Source organism: Aquila chrysaetos, chromosome 8, assembly GCF_900496995.4.
Source record: "Aquila chrysaetos chrysaetos chromosome 8, bAquChr1.4, whole genome shotgun sequence".
In the NCBI taxonomy this organism is placed as follows: Eukaryota; Metazoa; Chordata; class Aves; order Accipitriformes; family Accipitridae; genus Aquila; species Aquila chrysaetos.
In genome coordinates, this window is record NC_044011.1 from 46,793,416 (window position 1) to 46,808,265 (window position 14,850).

At 47.9% G+C, this 14,850-nt stretch overlaps 1 protein-coding gene across 1 annotated transcript; it reads right to left on the bottom strand.

The window, feature by feature from the left end:
* Positions 1 to 1,925: 1,925 nt before the first annotated feature.
* On the bottom strand, positions 1,926 to 4,580 carry TMEM218 (transmembrane protein 218). Its single transcript, XM_030022645.1, has 3 exons — positions 4,454 to 4,580; positions 4,266 to 4,368; positions 1,926 to 2,457 (listed from the first exon to the last, which is right to left on the bottom strand). Exons 1-3 carry the CDS (start codon positions 4,561 to 4,563, stop codon positions 2,323 to 2,325), a joined length of 348 nt encoding a protein of 115 aa, XP_029878505.1. The 5' UTR covers positions 4,564 to 4,580; the 3' UTR covers positions 1,926 to 2,322.
* Positions 4,581 to 14,850: the final 10,270 nt, after the last annotated feature.

Sequence of the window (14,850 nt, forward strand, 5' to 3'; positions counted from 1 at the left end):
CAGCTTTCTGCTCTCCCTGAAATACCCCTCGCACGATGAGCCTTTTGACTGATTTTAGTTACAAATAGATTAAGGGGATAGAAAAAGCAAGTATCTTTGGTTTACTTACAGCATGAAACTGGAGGAAGCTTCACATTTCTGCTTTCAGAGTTGTGTTTTTTTGGTGCCCCAGCTGCTTTTGCCATGGTTTCCCTGTTCATTGGACTCAAAGCCTGGCAAAATGCCGCCATCTCTGGCTGGCACGGTTTGCTGCCGTGGCCTCACCGAGGCTCTGTGAACCAGCCCACTGCTCTCGTACAAGCACAGGGAATAAAGACATGGCAGGCATGGAGCCGGAGCGAGCTGCGAGACTAGCTTCGTGTTCATAAATGTTATTAAGATCATGAATTAAATATGAATTTTGTTTCAGGCATAACTTCAAAATCACCAAGAGACCTGACGCTCTTGTGTTGCATAAATGCTCGGCGTGTTCCTTAACACGATAGTTCGACTCCCTTGGACATAGGCTTCAGGATAGGAAGGGACTGAGCGTTTACGTGGCTCGAAAAGCAGATACACCTCTCCTCTGCCTTTTTTTGAAATGTACTTACATATTTTTAGCTGACCGAGTTAGGGCTCCTGGGTGCTGGGGCATTTTCTGCAGGGGAATCGTGATCTCTGAGCCTGCTACCTCTGCCTTATTAATCTTTCATGTCCTGATAGCGACGTTTTTGTGACTGACAGCTGTCAGGACAGGGCTGGAAGAAGCCAGCCGGTTCTTTCATTTACTGTTCACCATCTTCAGTTCAAAATGAAAAAAAGCCAAAACCCCCCAAATCTCTAAAATGGGGAAAAAATTAAAAATCTGTATGAGAACTATGAGTTTCTTGCCCTCGGGTTTTTGGCTATATTGCCCCTGAACACAGCTCAGGGCTGCGGCACAGTCTCACACTCAGCTTCAACCTCACAGCAATACCCGCTGCCTGCTCAACCGTGAAAAGCTGAGCAGCTCCATCCCTCCGCGGCTGAAAAACGCAAGCTGTAATGTAACTCACCTCACCCTGCGACCGCAGGGCACCTGTGGGAGCCTCTCCTCGGTGCAGTATGGATGGTAAAGGCTCCTTCCCCTTTGCAGAACGGTCACACGATGCTCCGGGCCACTGAAATGCTTTTCTCCTGCAAGCAATTTAAAAGCCTGGTGAGATTTCATGCAAGAAAATAAACCATTGCTATTGAGGGATGGCTAAGACAGCACAAAGCAGTAATTATTGCTAGTTAAGTACAGACACCCAGCCTGTGAGAGCTGCTGCTATCAACAGATTGATTTGCAGCACAGGCAGGAGGCTGAGGTATCTGCCAGCTGACAGCTTGGCCCAGCCTCCCCACTCCACTTCAGCGGGCTGCTCCCCCTGGTTTCCGTGAAAAAATAGGGAGATAAATGGGATTTGACCCCATCGCTGCTGCTGAAATACTTAAAAAAAAAAAAAAAAAGTATTTCCCCCCCCACTAAGAGGAAAGGTATTGGAGTCTAGTACCGGCTTCCGCCACTGATCTGCACTAGCGTGAGCGATGGTTTTACATTTCAGGGTAGCAGAAACTGTAAGCCTTCGGCTCCCCACCCAGGATGACAACTTGGGGTCCCAACACATGTGGGAAACACTCAGGTATCAGCATGATCCTCAAAAAACAAGAGGGTTTTTTCATGGGCTGGCAGGATTGTTTAGGGCAGGGAGGCGGGACTTATTTTGCATGTTGTTCCCTCCCCACTCCAAAGCCTCAGGTTTCCAGTCAAAGGGACTGTCCCCAATAATCCACAACCACACGCTGAATTTCAAAAAAAACCCACATCTGCCACAGGAAAAGGTGGTTTTCAGAGATACTGTGGCCAAAGGGTGGCAAAAGGTGACGTTCTTGGGGAATAAATAAAGACCGAGTCAGGGTTTTCTCAAGAGAGTTTTATTAAACTAAGGTGAAAAATGAATGGTAACAAACCATCTCGGTTCAGTTCAATTCATTGAATCAAGTGTAGTACAAAGTACATGGATTTCAACTCTCCTGCAAAAGAGAAGAGAAGAGAAGAGAGGTTAAAACACCTTTGCAGCCTGCAGAGGCTTGAACCCCCCTGGAGAGGAAGGCACTCGTGCCCAGTCCAAACTTTGCTTTTAACGATGAAAGATGCAGCGCTGGGTGCAAGCAACACACTTCACTTGCTTCGCCGGCTCTTTCTGAGCTTGGAAAAACCCGACACGTTCACCTCCAAAACAGCCTCCTGGTCTCCCTTCCTGGTTTATTGCCATGAAAATGGGATTTCCTCTTCGCGGGGATTGCTGTGTCTGGCTGCTGCTAGCTGCTGTGGAGCGGTTTGGCGTACACCGGCTCCATGAGGTGGTAAATCAGGAGCAGGAACAGGCACCCAAGTAAGACCAGGCTCATCACAGCCAAGAGGATGAAGCGGCCGATAAAGAAGGTGTCTACAATCTGCAGTGAACAGAAAAAACCCACACGTTACAGCCTTGGTCTGTTCTGGGAGCCCGGAGGGAGCACACCACATCCTAGAAAAGAGTACTGTCAGAGAAGATTGCCGCAGGAGGAAAACCTTTAGTGTTTTCCCTGGTTTCTCCCCTTGCTTTTCATTCCTGATGTGGGCGCTCTCTGTGGTAAGCAGGGTGTGTGACAAATGATTGAAAGAAGAATCCCTTTCCTCTGAAAAAAGCCACTCACGGGAAAGCTGATGTGCAGGAAAGGAGCAGCACAGTACCGAGCACAGGGAAGAAACACGAGTCAAAACCTGCAGCAGCTCTCCCTGGCCACAAAACTCCCAGCACTGCAAGGAACTGCATACAATTCTTCCCTTTTAGAAGGGAAATGGGGTGGGAGGAAGAAAAAAAAAGATTAAAAAAAGAAGATACAGCAGCAAGGCAAGACACAAGAAGCCAACTGCGAGGAGGTTGGTTACAAAATCATCCTCTCGGCTCCTGAGACTACTCCGGAGCTTCGCTCACCCCCGGCTCAGTTTTATAAATCGCATTAGCACATGCTCAGCCTTGGTGTTGCTGCAGAAAGAGTCTCTTGTGAGTGAAGCGTTGGCTCCTTCTGCACGTTTCACTTTTTAATTAGCCAATTAGCAGAGTTTCGGTGCAGAAAGCCCAGGTCATGTATTATTGATAATCAGGGCAGGTCCAGTCCAATTGAAGATCCGAAAAAAATAAGCTTTCCAATTCTGTTGGCCTCCCGGGCACAAACACGCGCTCGGCTGCCCTTCATCTCACTTCCAACCTTTACACAAGCAGGTCCTACGCAAGGCAGAGAAAAGAAAAAAACCTTACAAGTATCTTTAGTAGGGATTTAGACAGATCAAGATCTAGAGGAGCAATAATTAATGTGCATTTATAATAGAACAGAGGAAACGGCACCTAAAATGCCACAAAACTTTGTGTATTCAAAGCCCAAAGAGCTCTGGGAAAGCTCAAGATGGCAGCTTAGACAGTGGTTGCGCAAAATTGGGGGAGATGCCCGTGCCTGACAACGTGGACCAGGGGCTGTCTAAAACCACAGGTGGCTCTATCCTTGAGTGCAGTAATAATCTACAGGAGAGCTGAAGAGCAGTTACCAGGCTTTAAAATAGAAAAGAGAGCTGTAGGGAAGTGAAAAGCTGCAGAATTAGAGGGGAAAATTATCAAAACTACCTGCCACATGGCTATCAGCATGCTCCGGGGTGTGTTGGAAGATGGAGGCAGGTGGGAGCACGGACAGCTGTGGACCAAGCTGCAAAAAGGGACGGCAGAGGGGGAGCAGAAGCTGCTGGAGCTCAGGTCTGAGCTGGGAGGGATAAAAGTATGAGTGTGATTCCGGCACAGAACCCCTTGGGCTTGGGCATGGCAGCTAAACCCCACGGGTCACGTATAACAGCACATAAACAAGGGACTTTATTAAAGAAATAAATAGATCCCTGCTCCATGAGTGACACAGCCTGCACCAACAGGAGCCTGCACCAGAGATGGAGCCGCAGCAGACTGAAAAGGCAGCACAGGGCCATCCCCGGGGCCTCAGGGCTGCTGCTGGGCCCAGCCCTGAGGGAAAGGCCCATCCCCGGGGCCTCAGGGCAGCCCTTGGGGCCCAGCCCTGAGGTAAAGGCCCATCCCCGGGGCCTCAGGGCTGCTGCTGGGGCCAGCCCCGAAGGACAGGCCCATCCCCGGGGCCTCAGGGCTGCTGCTGGGGCCTTCGCCGAGGTAACGTCCCGCCGCCCCCGGGCCCACTTGGCCACGCAGGCCGCGGCGTGAGCTCACCTCATCAGCGGCAGCTGTGGCCGGGCGCTCGTCCTCCCGGGGGAAGAGCAGCAGCGCGGCGCTGAGGACGGCGGCTCCCAGCGTCACCAGCACCACGGCGAACCTGCGGGGAGAGGCGGGCGGAGCGGCCTCAGCACCGGGCCCGGCCCGGTCCCACTCTCCCAGCCCTCCCCTTTCCCGCTGCTCACCGGGCCCGGCCGGCCGCCCGGGAGAGCGCCAGGCAGAGCAGCAACGCCAGGCCCCACAGCAGCTGCAGCACCAGCACGCCCGGCCCCGCTCCCAGCGCCGCGCCCGCCATGCCGCTCCGCCGCTACCGCTTCCCCCCTTAGCAACCGCGCCGCGCCGCAGCGGCCGAGCCAGTCAGCGCCGGCCGCTGCTCGACCGACGCTTCCCATTGGCTAAGGGGCGGGACGCGGGGGCGGGGCCGAGGCCGCGGCTTTTCCCGCGCCGCCAGCGGCGGGTGCGCGCCACTGGGCTCCCTGCACGGCGGTCCCGGCTCTCCCGGTCCCGGTCCCGGTCCCGGTCCCGGCTCTCCCGGTGTCAATCCCAGCTCTTCCGGCGATAGGGAGCTCACAGAACCCTCCTCCAGCCGCTGCCTCTCCCGCGGTGGGGGCCCCCATACCGGTCCTGGGAGGTGCTCCCGGTGGAACGGGAATTCCCCCCCCCCCCCCCCCCCCCGTTGCAGGCGGATCGGTGCTTAATTACCCCAGCGTCGCTCGTTGCATAGGCTGTGCCACCGGCCCTGGTCAGCCAGCCAGCTCCTCCCCACCCTGCCGCAGGGAGCATCTCTCTTTGAGCAAGGTCTCAAGGCCCAAACCCTGAAATCGAACTGCCCACACCCTCAAAATATTTAGGGCCAAAATCGGGCAGATTTGGTTCATACAGATGCGGCTGGGTACGGCAGGGTTTTGCACTGCTGTGGGATGGCCGCACCAGGGGTCGAGGGCCTCCAAGCCAAGCCAAGGAGGTTTGTCAATGCACCGAGCACCTTTTAATACCAAGAGAAAAGGGATTTCCAATTTAAACCCATTTTTCTGCCTGTTTTTAAATCCTGTCTCCTTCCATCGCGTCTCGCCCATAGGACTCTGGCCGGTGTGGTTTGATGGGTGGCTTTATGCTGGTACTCACGGCTCGTCTACCAGTTAACCTGAGAAAAGTAAATACATTGATATATTCAGTTTTTCCTCTCAACTGCTTGAAGTCTGATGATACTTTGACTGCATAAAATGTCACGTAACTGCTGTTTTCCTTCTGTCATTTCTTTCAATGGGAGGAATAAACCAGAGATTAATTATGCTGCATGACACCAACCTGCCTTTTCCTGCGATGAAATCAAAGTCGCCAGCGTGACATCAACCAGTTCGGCAAGCAGAGCGCAAACTGTCTCCGACACCTGCCTTTACTTGGCATCGAGTAGGAACCGGCTGCCAACATATTAAAAGCGTATGTTTGATAGCAAACTCCTTCCCACACCGTCTCGTGCCGTTAATCCCACCAGAGAGGATTTTTTTCTCTGCAAGCCCCACGTTGGCCATGTCCGTCTTCTCCATCATTTTTCCAACCCTTCTTTTCTGTTATTCCCTGTGCTTCCTGCTCCTGTTGGCAATCAGAAACTATAAGTTTGCTCCTGTTGTTTGAGAATCTCCCTTTGCTTTTCTCTGTTTTCCCATTTATTTGCATTTTTGGAGCCCGGTAGTTTGTAAAACCCCAAATTTCTTCATAGCCCTGTTTTTGTAGAGACCTTTCTCTTTCTGCCATTCCTCTTCCATCCCTTGGCTTTCCATCTAAAAGTGATCATTTTTGTCCATCAGCCACCAAGGCTTTTCCTTAACTGAATTTTCCCATCTACCTTTTATCCGCAGCTTTAACAACAGCATCTTTAACCCGTTCCCACATCGACAAGGTCTTTTCACTACTTATTATCTCTTTCATCTCCTCTTGGTGCTGCCGGGGAGTTTCTTGATGCTGGCAATGACAACGTTAAGCAAGTTCAAGAGGTTGCAGCAGAGAGCTTGAATCATCCAGCTACTGAACCTACTGCTGAACCACGCCATGTGCCAGATATTTGGCCAGACGTCAAAGAATAAATCTGATGTGTGCCCCAGCAACCACAACCAGCAGCCAGGTTTTAGCCGTGTAGCTTGTTGGTTTTAATCCCAACTGTTGTATCCAGCATAGTTGGGATGATGGTAACTCAAGCACTAAGATTTGGAGTTGAAATGATGCCCAGCAGCCCAACACACTCCAAAATATCCCTATTATATATATTTATATGGTACATATGGTATTGCAGCAGGGCTATGTGTTTCTTTGAGCACGATGGAGGCAAACTGTAAATCCACAGCTAAGGAATTGGGAGAAGGTACCTGGGAAAACCAACCTCATCGGTGTGGTATTTCCAAGCACAACCTTCCTTAGAAATTTCTTCAACCCATCTGCAATGAAACACGTCATCCGAAACACCTTCTTTATCTTAGCCTCCCCCCAGCATCAGAAATACCTTGGCGGGGATTTGCCTTATGGGACTGTTCTGGCAGCTGGTCAGTTGAATGCAAAGATTATATTTTATGGCTAAAGAATAATTTACTGCTGTCCTAAAATTAGCTTTTTTTCTAGCTTTTACCCACTAGGATTTGATATCATTTACTGCTTGTGTCAGAGTTGCACTGCACCTGTAAAAAAAAAAAAACATAGAGGGGAAAAGCAATGCTGAATATAAAATGTGAATTAAAAAATGTAGCAAAGCAGCAGAAATTGCAGATTTTTGTGTTGTTTGCTACGATTGCATGACTCTGGGAGAAACTTCATATTTGTGGTGTTTTTTTTCCAGGATAATGGTTGATGTGGGGACTTCTGCTGGTATTGTGGATCCTGGTTCCTCCAAGACTTTTGACTTGCACCACATGGCGTTTGCATCCGAACCCTTGTGCTGGGGACAGGACGCATCAAACTGATGACAGACAATGCGCTAACAATTAATTCCGGGTCCAACATATTTGATATCAATAATCTAAGTACCGTAAAGCCTTTACTGGCAAGGCTCTCAAGCGATACCGTGCTTTAAATAAGGAGAAGCGGAGTCATCTAGATGCTGTTGGATGCTCACAGCCCAGCAAAACCCAATGCAAAGGATTTATTTGGCCACAAATAATTCCAGTGGTCTCCAATGGACGGGAGATGCTATCCTGCCAAGGAATGATTTGAAGGGTGCTTCATCACCGTGGGTTGGTTTTCCCAAGGAAAAGGCGAGGGGGTTGCGGCATTTCTTGGCAAAGGCATGAAAAAGATCCTGATGTTGGAATTGGACAAAATGGGCTTGGCAGAGAGATGCAATTAGTGCCAAGGCTAGTTAAACGCTTGGGCCAGGAGGACAGAGAGGTCACCTTCCTTCAAGGGCTGCAAAGCAGGATCACATGGATCAAAGCTGTTTTGTAAGACACTGCTCAAGGAGCAGCCCCTGGAAACGGGACGGGTTTGGGTCAAGATGGCCTTTTTTGGGTTAAAAACTGCAAATCCACCATGCCTGGCTCATCCCAGTGGGCAAAATGACCAACATGGTCTAATATCAAATGATATTAAATGATCAAACTCCTGGCAGCGGAGTTGGAAGCACTGGGGGAATTGATTTAAAACTCTTTGCGCAGTCGTAAAACTTGCAGTTTTACGGCTGGAGCTCCCTGACGCTCAAATATTAGAATTAGAAAGAAACAGGCATTGATGCAAGCAAGAAAATATTCTGCTCCTGATTTAAAGACTAGCGAATTGCTAAATGTTTTTATTAGTGGCAAATTTGCAGCTTGCTGGAACTAATTTCACGCCCGGTAGATATGGAGCTTAAGCTGGGGATGGCGTTAAATTACTCTCTTGTAAAGGTATTTAAGCCTTATGATGGGGATGCCGTTAGATGGTGGGGACCTGGCTGGGGACCCCCTTTTTGGGGTGGCTCCTTGTGGGTTGGGAGCTTGGGGATGGTGGCCAGGGAAAGCTGAGCTCTTCTTGCAGCATTGGTACAAACCCATCATTTCCCCCCCAGGCACGATAGGAACGACCAACCCCCCTCGTTTGCATAATTTTGATTATGGAAGTTTGCTGCAAACCAGCACAGGAGTGGGACAGTTGTGGGGCCCCCAGGATCCTCCAGCCTGGAAAGATGCTATTTATATTTTAGGGGTGGTTTTGTTGTATTTCGGAGATTATTTAGGATGTTCAGGGTTTAGTTGATTTAATTAATTTTAAAATTTACTTAATAGACTTTAAAAATCTATTTAATTGAGTTTTAAAATTTATTTAATTTATTTTAGTTGATTTTTTACTTAGGATATTCCAGGTTTAGTTGATTTAAGAGATGGGTAAAAGCATGGCTGGATCCCTGAGTGCCATTCGCCCTCCATGCCCATTATTTCCATGTCTTCTTTGTCGGCCAGAGGTTTTACACCTTGGAAATGGTTTTCCAGCCCAAATCCCTCCATCCTCCTTCTGCAAAGCTTCCGGGTGCACCAGGAATCACCTAGTTTAATGCAATGGGAAAAATCCATCCCGTTTCGGTTTGCCTGGTTACAAACCGGGACAGGTGCAGGGATGGGGTCGGAGGATGCGGGCCCAAGAAAGCAAAGCAAAGGCGTCGAGAGGATCCGATTACCCCTCTAAAAATACCTCTGGGAGGGTGGTGGTGGTAAACAAGAACTATTTAAATCCCTGGTCCACTTTCTGTGATGGAAATACATGAGGTTAAATAGTTTTCCCCGACTTCTTGGAGGACGCGTATGTCCGAGAAGTGCTAAGTTGCTCTTTTCTGAAGAGAAATTCCTAAGAAAAGAAAGTTAAAATAATAGGAGAGGGTTTGTAATGGTTCCGGTGGGGATACAGCTCTCTCTCGCAGGAACCCACTTAGGATTATCTTTCTCTTGCTGATGGCGGAAATCAATTTTAATCGTCCTGACGGGAAATGAGGATGTAAGACTTCAAACAGTGCAAATCCTGCGACGTTTAAAAAATAATAAAATGGGATATGAAGTCACTTTTAAAATGAAAAAAAAAAAAAAATCCCATCCCAGCAAGAGGAGATGTCTCTAAAAGCCCCAAAAGGCCCCCATTGGTGGGAGGTGGAGGAGTGAAGGCATTTCCCGTGGTGGGTTGAGTCCGACCCCAACTGAGAAACACTTGGAGAAGGTGGATGGAGGAAGACGGGGTGTCTCTGTCATCACCTGTTATGGTTCCAAATGCTCCCAAGGGCGAGGAAGTTGGTCGTTTTTTGGTTTTGGTGACTTTTTATGCTAAATGCAATTTTAATTCAGTCCAGTAAATTTGTACATCAGTACCAATAAGCCTTTTTGATGCTTGGCTCTCTGAGGTTAAAGGAACTGCAGAGTCATTTCCCTAAAAAAACCCTACAAAAAAAGGTCCTATTTATAAAAGGTCCTGGGGATGCTTAAATGTCATCGTGCCCACACGGGGTGACATTTCCCCATGGGGTCAACACCCCTGGATGATACTGGAACAAAATCTGATCCAGCCAAGGAGAGGAAGGAGGAGAGAAACCACCTGAGAGATTTAAATAGGGTTGTAGAGCTGTCCCTGGGTGCTGCAAGGGATGGACCAGAGGCAAAGCTAAAGGAAGGAGGCAAAGAACCAATGGAAAATGAATATAAGAAGGTCAAGGGGAAAAAGAAAGGCAAGAACAGGGTCTGGGGAGATGCTAAGAATTAAAACTTGCTTTTATAATGGCATTCCCAAAAGTGCTAAAGCCCACGGTGAGATGTTTTTCCAAGAAACTTCTATTTCCCATACGTTTCTCCAAGAAATGCTATTTCCCATCAATCTTATCCTTAAAAGAGTATCAATATGGGGCCTCCTTGTGTCATCGCTTCTGGAAACCTCTCGTCTTTACCTGTGTCAACCACTTCCTCCTTCCAACCTGAGTTTTTAGGCGAGAAACCAAGGAGTCATCGATAATTAAACCCTCGACACTTCACTTTAAGTGGCTCATCATCATTAGTTCTTTTGGTATTCCTTGTAATGGCATTAATCACCGGCCGCTCATTAGACTTTAATGTGCCCATAATATGTTCATCTGTAGTAATTCAATCGCAATTGAGCGGTCGATAATGTCTCCTTATTGGAAAGGGTTGGGCGATGGCAAAGTCCATCCATGGTGGGATGTTGGGTGACTGTGAGCAACCAACATCTGCTGAAATGGCCTGAATTTGTTGCTGCGGTCCCCAAGACTTTCAGGCAGGTTTTTTTTTGGCAGCCAGGCCTGTTTGCAGTTTTAATTATGGTTTTATCCTCGGCTCCTTGCAACACCTTTGCTCTCGCCCTTTTTCATTTGACATATATCGATTTTTTTCCCCTGTTCCCCAGGCAGCAGCTTGGAAATGATGCGGCTGTTGTTGTTGTTGTAGTTTTTTTTTAAAAAAATTAATTTCCTTCCTTATGTGTGTGTGGTGGTGGGGAAGTTAGTCATGGTGGCAACTGGCTGGGCCTGGAGTAGCAAGGTCAAAGCGCTGCATGGCCCCTGAGAGCTTCCTTCAAAAGCCAGTGTTGCCCTTAAGATCTCCTCTCCCTGAGTCCTGAGCACGTGGGATGTGGCTTTTACATTCCAAAATTAAATTTTCGATTTTCACACACCTCAGGGTCATTGGTAAAAAGGATGTTCTCGTGTATCCAGCCATCACAGTGCTCAGACTACTCATGGCTTCATCCTACCACGTGTGGACAACCCAAGGATGGAGATCACCCACCTCTTGGGGACTTCCCTGGGCTTCACCGACCTCCCCGGCCAGGTGTCTCTCCTCACCTCCAACCTAATTTTTGAATTGCTCGTGGATGGCAAAAAAAATCGGAGATGAGTCCTTTCTGCTGCGTTGTGACTTTGTGATCCTTCCAAAGCCATACACTGGTTGCCCCATGTTCTCCAAGGGCACCATTTTATTTCAGCCCTGAGGTTTTCGTCTCGGACCTGGGGAGCTTTGCATCCCAAAAGATGCATAAAACTTCTTTTGCTTTCCTTTGCATGTGGAGGAGATATTATGTAGTGTTTTGGTTTTCTCAGGTCCATCAGCAAGTCTCTGAGATAACTCCAGCAGCTAAGGGTATGAACCATGTAGGTGGTATTTAAGATCCTTTTGGATAACCTGTGCAAAAAAAAAATAAAATTAAAAGGTGGCTAATCAAATGGCTTTGAGGGCTATAAAAAAGCAGAATTCAATCCCTCTAAACTTTCCTAGATGTAATTTCAGGAGAGATCGAAGATGACACTAACCTAAGGAAGGAAAGCTACTCAAAATTCAAAGTTTATAGTCCATCTGTCTCTTTGCTTCAGGGAGCTGGTATTAAATTTATTGCTAAATAAAACAAATAAGCCTAGGAAAAGTCGGCGTTGAAATCTGCATACTCGTAAGAGAATTAACAGAGCTCTCTTGTTATGATGGCTGCTTCTCAATTTGCATCTTTAAAGAGTTGTGACCACCTCTCCGCTTCTCCCTTCGCCGGCTCCTCTGAAGCCGGGCCGGTGCCGGCGGTTGGCGCCGTGTTTGCATCGCTTGGTAAAGAGATGCAGTGGATGAAGGTTGAACTCCCATCGTGGACTGAACTGAAACGAGGATGGGGAAGGGATGCTGAAGCCCAGCCAAGGCGAAGAAATATCTCAGGTGGAGCCAAAATTTAAAAGGGCAGGATTCAGCATCTCCACGTTGCTTTTGCCGGCTCTCTGGTACCCAACCACCGCAGATATCCAAGTGAAAAATAAGTTGGGGGGGGTTTATTGCTTTACCTGGCTTATCCCATTAATCAACCCCAGTTGGTTTTTTTTATGGGATTTGTACAAGGTGTAGCTTTATGATTATTTAGATTTTTTATTCCCCCCTGGTGCATATTCCTCTAACCCACTCCTATCTCAACTGGCTAATACTGCCTCCGGAATACAGACTCCAAATCTTGCCCAAGTGCTGGAGGTAAGTCACTTTAAACATCCAGATCCTCCTTTTTTTTTTTTTTTTTTAATCCTGGAAATGCTTGGGAAAGGATCAGTCAGTTGGATGCTCGCAGTAACTTTGCATGGGAGAGCCTGAAGGAGCAGCAAGAACTGGCTGCGGACTTATTACGCCTTGAAATTAAACATTTAAAAAGAGTAAGTTGGCAGCAGGGATATTCTAATCAAAATATATATAACCTGCCATTTATCCAGCATATTTCCTCCGGAAGGACCCCAAAGTGCTTTCCCGGCTCCATGAGCCATCATTAACCCCTGCTCTGGCAGTGCGGGGAGGGGAGAAATCCCATTTTTTCAGGTATTGTCCCACTTGCTCCCGGCTGCTTGGTGGAGGCAATGACAGGGAAAAATCCTTTCTTTTGGCTTTAGTTTTCTTTATTATCGATCCATCAATCCCACACAAGAAATAAGCTTTAATCTTATTTAATCTCGCATGGGGAAACCTCCGGGAATATTGAGCCATCCCGGCATCGATCACTTATTCTTAATACATCCTCCTTGTGCCTATGGATTATCGATAAAGCCTTTAATTATATTCTCCGGTGTATTCATCTATCAGTAGTTGTCAAATCGGCGTAGCGTTACTTGCTCTTATTTGTGTGTCTGAGACTATTTAAAATGCACGGTGGCTTCAAAAATAATGCTGTCGCCTCGGTGCCATAAATCTTTTTGGGTTTACTCTCTTATTATTCCCAGGAAAATCATGTGCAGAGGTAAAAATAAACATATTTAAGAAGAGGAGCCGTCCTGTGGGTATCCCGAGTACCACAAACTGAGGGAAATCAGCTTTAATAGAAATCCTCCATGAGCTAAATAGTTAAATTTTGGGGAATCCCTTAACTTCAGCCCGGATTTGGTGCAAGCATCACTGGGTTCGGACAGACAACTGTCCTTGTGTCCAGTCCCAGGTTAATTATGTGGCTTTTAAGGCAGTGTTGGATGACACTGATTTTTCTCCTCTCTTCTTGAAACTCGTAACTGGAGAGGGTTTTGAAAGGTGTGGGAAAATATCTGTATCCTGAATGTCTTCTAAAACTCCAACACAAATTGTAATGGGTAATTTGGATTAAGCATCGTCCCCCGATCGCAGCGCGGTGCCCGAGCCGGAGGGACGAAGGGCTGGTGGGTACCACCACCCTCTGATCCGAAACAAGTCCTAAATTTTCTTTAGGGATCCCTTTTTAGCATCCTTTAACTGCCGAGGGGGTCAGACATCCTCCCAGGCAGTGAGCTTGCAATTTGGAGGGGATATCTTACCCCTCCAACCCACTGCAGTGCTTTAAGGTGGGCTCGGCCGCAAAGCTCAGACTTAGGAACCCAGCCCTGGCTGTGGCTGCATCCTAAAACCTCATCTTGTTTTTAACATCTATCGTTTAATAATTTACTCAGCTTCGCTCTTATGTATTTTTCAGAGTATCCCGTCACAGTTTTCTTAGAGAAATCCGACACGAGCAATAATGCAATCTTGGAAAGAGAATTGAATTATTTATGGAGGAGCAGTCAAATGACGGAGACTAAACCGCTATATTTTATGTAATTTGTTTTCTCCTGAAGCCCGTTATGTAAAAATGTAAATATTGCCGGTTATATATGTCGCCGCTCTTGCCAAATGTTTAATATTTTAGCAAACTTGCTCTGAGTACTAGTTGCTTTTGAGAAGGAACCGTCCGTGTGCTCTTGAATAGGCACCGATTAGTTCATGGTAATTATATATTTATGACACTGATTTGAGTGCACAAAACCCCATCCCTCTGAGATGCCTGCACCCCAGCTTGGGGGCGGGTAAACGGCACAACCCCCAAAATTTGGGGGACTCCAGGATGAAGGGGGCTTAATTTCAGGGATGTTTTCCAGCAGGCAGCGCTCCGGCTTGGGATAGGGATGTGGAATAAGGTGTTTGATCGAGGCTTTTGTGGTTTTGGGGGGTTTGGACATCTCTCCCAGCTGGACACCACCTGCATCCCTGGGCTGCTGTCGTCAGAGGGTGGTCCAGGGTGGGGAGAAGGGGGTCGGTACCTGCCAGAGCCCCCGTGGGAGCCAGGCTCTGCATCCCATCAGGAATGCTGCTGAGCATTGCCGGTCCTGCAGATCTGGGGGCTCAGGGCTGGCGGGATGAGATCTGACCAAAAAAAGATCATCCAGGGGTGACCTGTTACAGCAGAGAGATGCTTTTCTGGGGGACAAAACCCCAAGATTAAGTGCAGAAGACTTTTAATTTACCGCCAAAAAAAATACAGCAAGACCCCATGGCTAGGTGTTGAAGCGGAGCCAATTCAACCGGGAAATCAGGCACCCTTTTTTTTAACCAGGTATGAGAATTAACCTCTGGAAAAAAACTCTCCAGGGAAGAAGCAGCTTTTGTGTTTGTGAGGAAAAATCCAGGCCTGGCTACTTTTCCTGGAGGATGAGCACAAGTTTCTGAAACCAGCGGAGGAATCGCTTTGGCGATGGGTAACCAAAATTAGAGAAGAGGAATGGGATGCTCGAGGAGCGAACATGGGATGCTGCCTGCTGATGATGCCAGAAGAAAGAGCCCTGCAACAGGAGAACCCTGAAATATTGAGCACTTGGACATTTTTGGTGATGATGGGGCTT

Bases quoted from the DNA above. Each gene is read 5' to 3' on its own strand.
- TMEM218 (XM_030022645.1), bottom strand. From the start codon at position 4,563: ATGGCGGGCGCGGCGCTGGGAGCGGGGCCGGGCGTGCTGGTGCTGCAG. The intron at 4,369-4,453 runs GTGAGCAGCGGG...CTCTCCCCGCAG, and splicing joins CGGGCGGCCGGCCGGGCCCG to GTTCGCCGTGGTGCTGGTGA. The intron at 2,458-4,265 runs GTGAGCTCACGC...TGTTCACTGCAG, and splicing joins CCACAGCTGCCGCTGATGAG to ATTGTAGACACCTTCTTTAT.